Source organism: Sphaeroforma arctica (assembly GCF_001186125.1).
Source record: "Sphaeroforma arctica JP610 unplaced genomic scaffold supercont1.532, whole genome shotgun sequence".
In the NCBI taxonomy this organism is placed as follows: domain Eukaryota; class Ichthyosporea; order Ichthyophonida; genus Sphaeroforma; species Sphaeroforma arctica.
This window is the reverse complement of record NW_014040026.1, coordinates 1-1604: the sequence shown is the minus strand read 5'-3', so window position 1 is coordinate 1604 and position 1604 is coordinate 1. Positions and strand designations below refer to the sequence as shown.

Here is a 1604-nt window from a genome sequence, read left to right as displayed (position 1 = left end):
GTGTGTGTGTTGTGTGTGTGTGTGTGTGTGTGTGTGTGTGTGTGTGTGTGTGTGCGTATATATATATATATATATATATATATAATTGCGTGTCCATACACATTCGCAGATTGATGACCATATCAATCCGCTGATGACAGTCTTTTCAGGGCAAGGTTGGGGTACACTAGTGCACTCGTGAGGAACAAGTTGGGAGCACCTAGAGTAATAATCTTCAATGCTTTTATACCACACACATATCAATAGATCGTTACTTCCTATATAAGCATATGCAGAGGCGTAAGGAGCACTGGGATCCTCCTTATATGTAGGTATGAAGAATGGGGCTGTACAGATCCTGCACCAAACGATCCAGCGAGGTAATCTTTCAATGAATTATAAAGGTCGTTCGAGGAATAAATAAATCTTACTACGTACAATAAGAGTAAACTTCGGACACCTAGAGATCATCGACACACCCAGTCTGACAATGGCAAGACGAATCCCATTAACACAAACAACAGAGGTGTAGTGCATGTATTAGACGTTTCTCTCTAAGTAGGAGGTGTCAATCCGTAGAATACCTCATCACTCGCGCTATCCTCAATATTGCTACCGTGCAGCATTTGAGTGGAGATTAGTCCCTCAAGATACGACACAGACGCAGCCTGCGAATCATCCGGTATTGTTGTATCTGCATGATAGGCAACGATATGTTATTGTGCAGGTATTAGAGTATACAGAGATGAATAAGAAGTTGGAAGTGTATCGACATAGCGTGTGCGGAGCTTTTTGAGACGATACCAGTCTCTTAACATAGAACACGGACGAAGATTGCGAACCATCCGCCAATGTTGGATGTGTATGATCAGACACGATTCGTTGTGAGGGTAGTAAAAGATAGAGAAGGATGGTAAGAAGAGTATCCGGACATGACGTGTAAATAATAGATATCGGACAGTCTTTTGAGTGTGTGAGCAGAACTTTCAGTCTTCAAGGTGCAAACACGGACGACAACTGCACACCATCCGGCGATCATAGCATCACATCACATTACATTACATTCCATCACATCACATTACATTACATTACATCACACGAAATGGCAAAACATGATATGTCATGACATGGCATGACAAGACATGACAAGACATGACATGGCATGATGCAATAAAGTAAGTGTGACACATATAGGAGGCCCCTGTAGAGGCTTTTTAGGTCTACTCAGCATACAACAGTCACATATGGGCACGACAATAACGAAAACTGTTAAATTCTTCGACGTTACACGTCCCTGCACATTTTGACACGAAATGACATCTTTATAATCGCAGAACACAAAGCAGATGCCAATGAAAAAAGGGAGGAGTGTACACAGAAGCTGAGTAATCATTGAACATTAAACATACGAAAACAGTGCATAATGCAATATACTTGATGATTGTGTGTCTGCAACGCCTAATATGACAAGACGGATATGTGCAAAACGACGACATGAAGAGGATAAGAAAAAGTATGGCTATGTCGACATAAGAATCGATATATATATATGTGTGTGTGTGTGTGTGTGTGTATATATATGGATGTATGTATATACATGTATGTACATGTGTGTGTTTCGATGT

At 40.8% G+C, this 1604-nt stretch overlaps 1 protein-coding gene across 1 annotated transcript in view; it reads right to left on the bottom strand.

Moving 5' to 3' along the window:
* SARC_07022 (hypothetical protein) overlaps positions 1-673 on the bottom strand; it is a gene marked incomplete at both ends in the record, with an annotated part of 11977 nt that extends 11304 nt beyond the window's left edge. Inside the window, one exon of the mRNA XM_014299039.1 lies at positions 564-673. Within this exon, the coding sequence (XP_014154514.1) occupies positions 564-673 (110 nt within the window). The remainder of the gene's footprint in view (positions 1-563) is intronic.
* Between the last annotated feature and the right edge of the window lie 931 nt (positions 674-1604).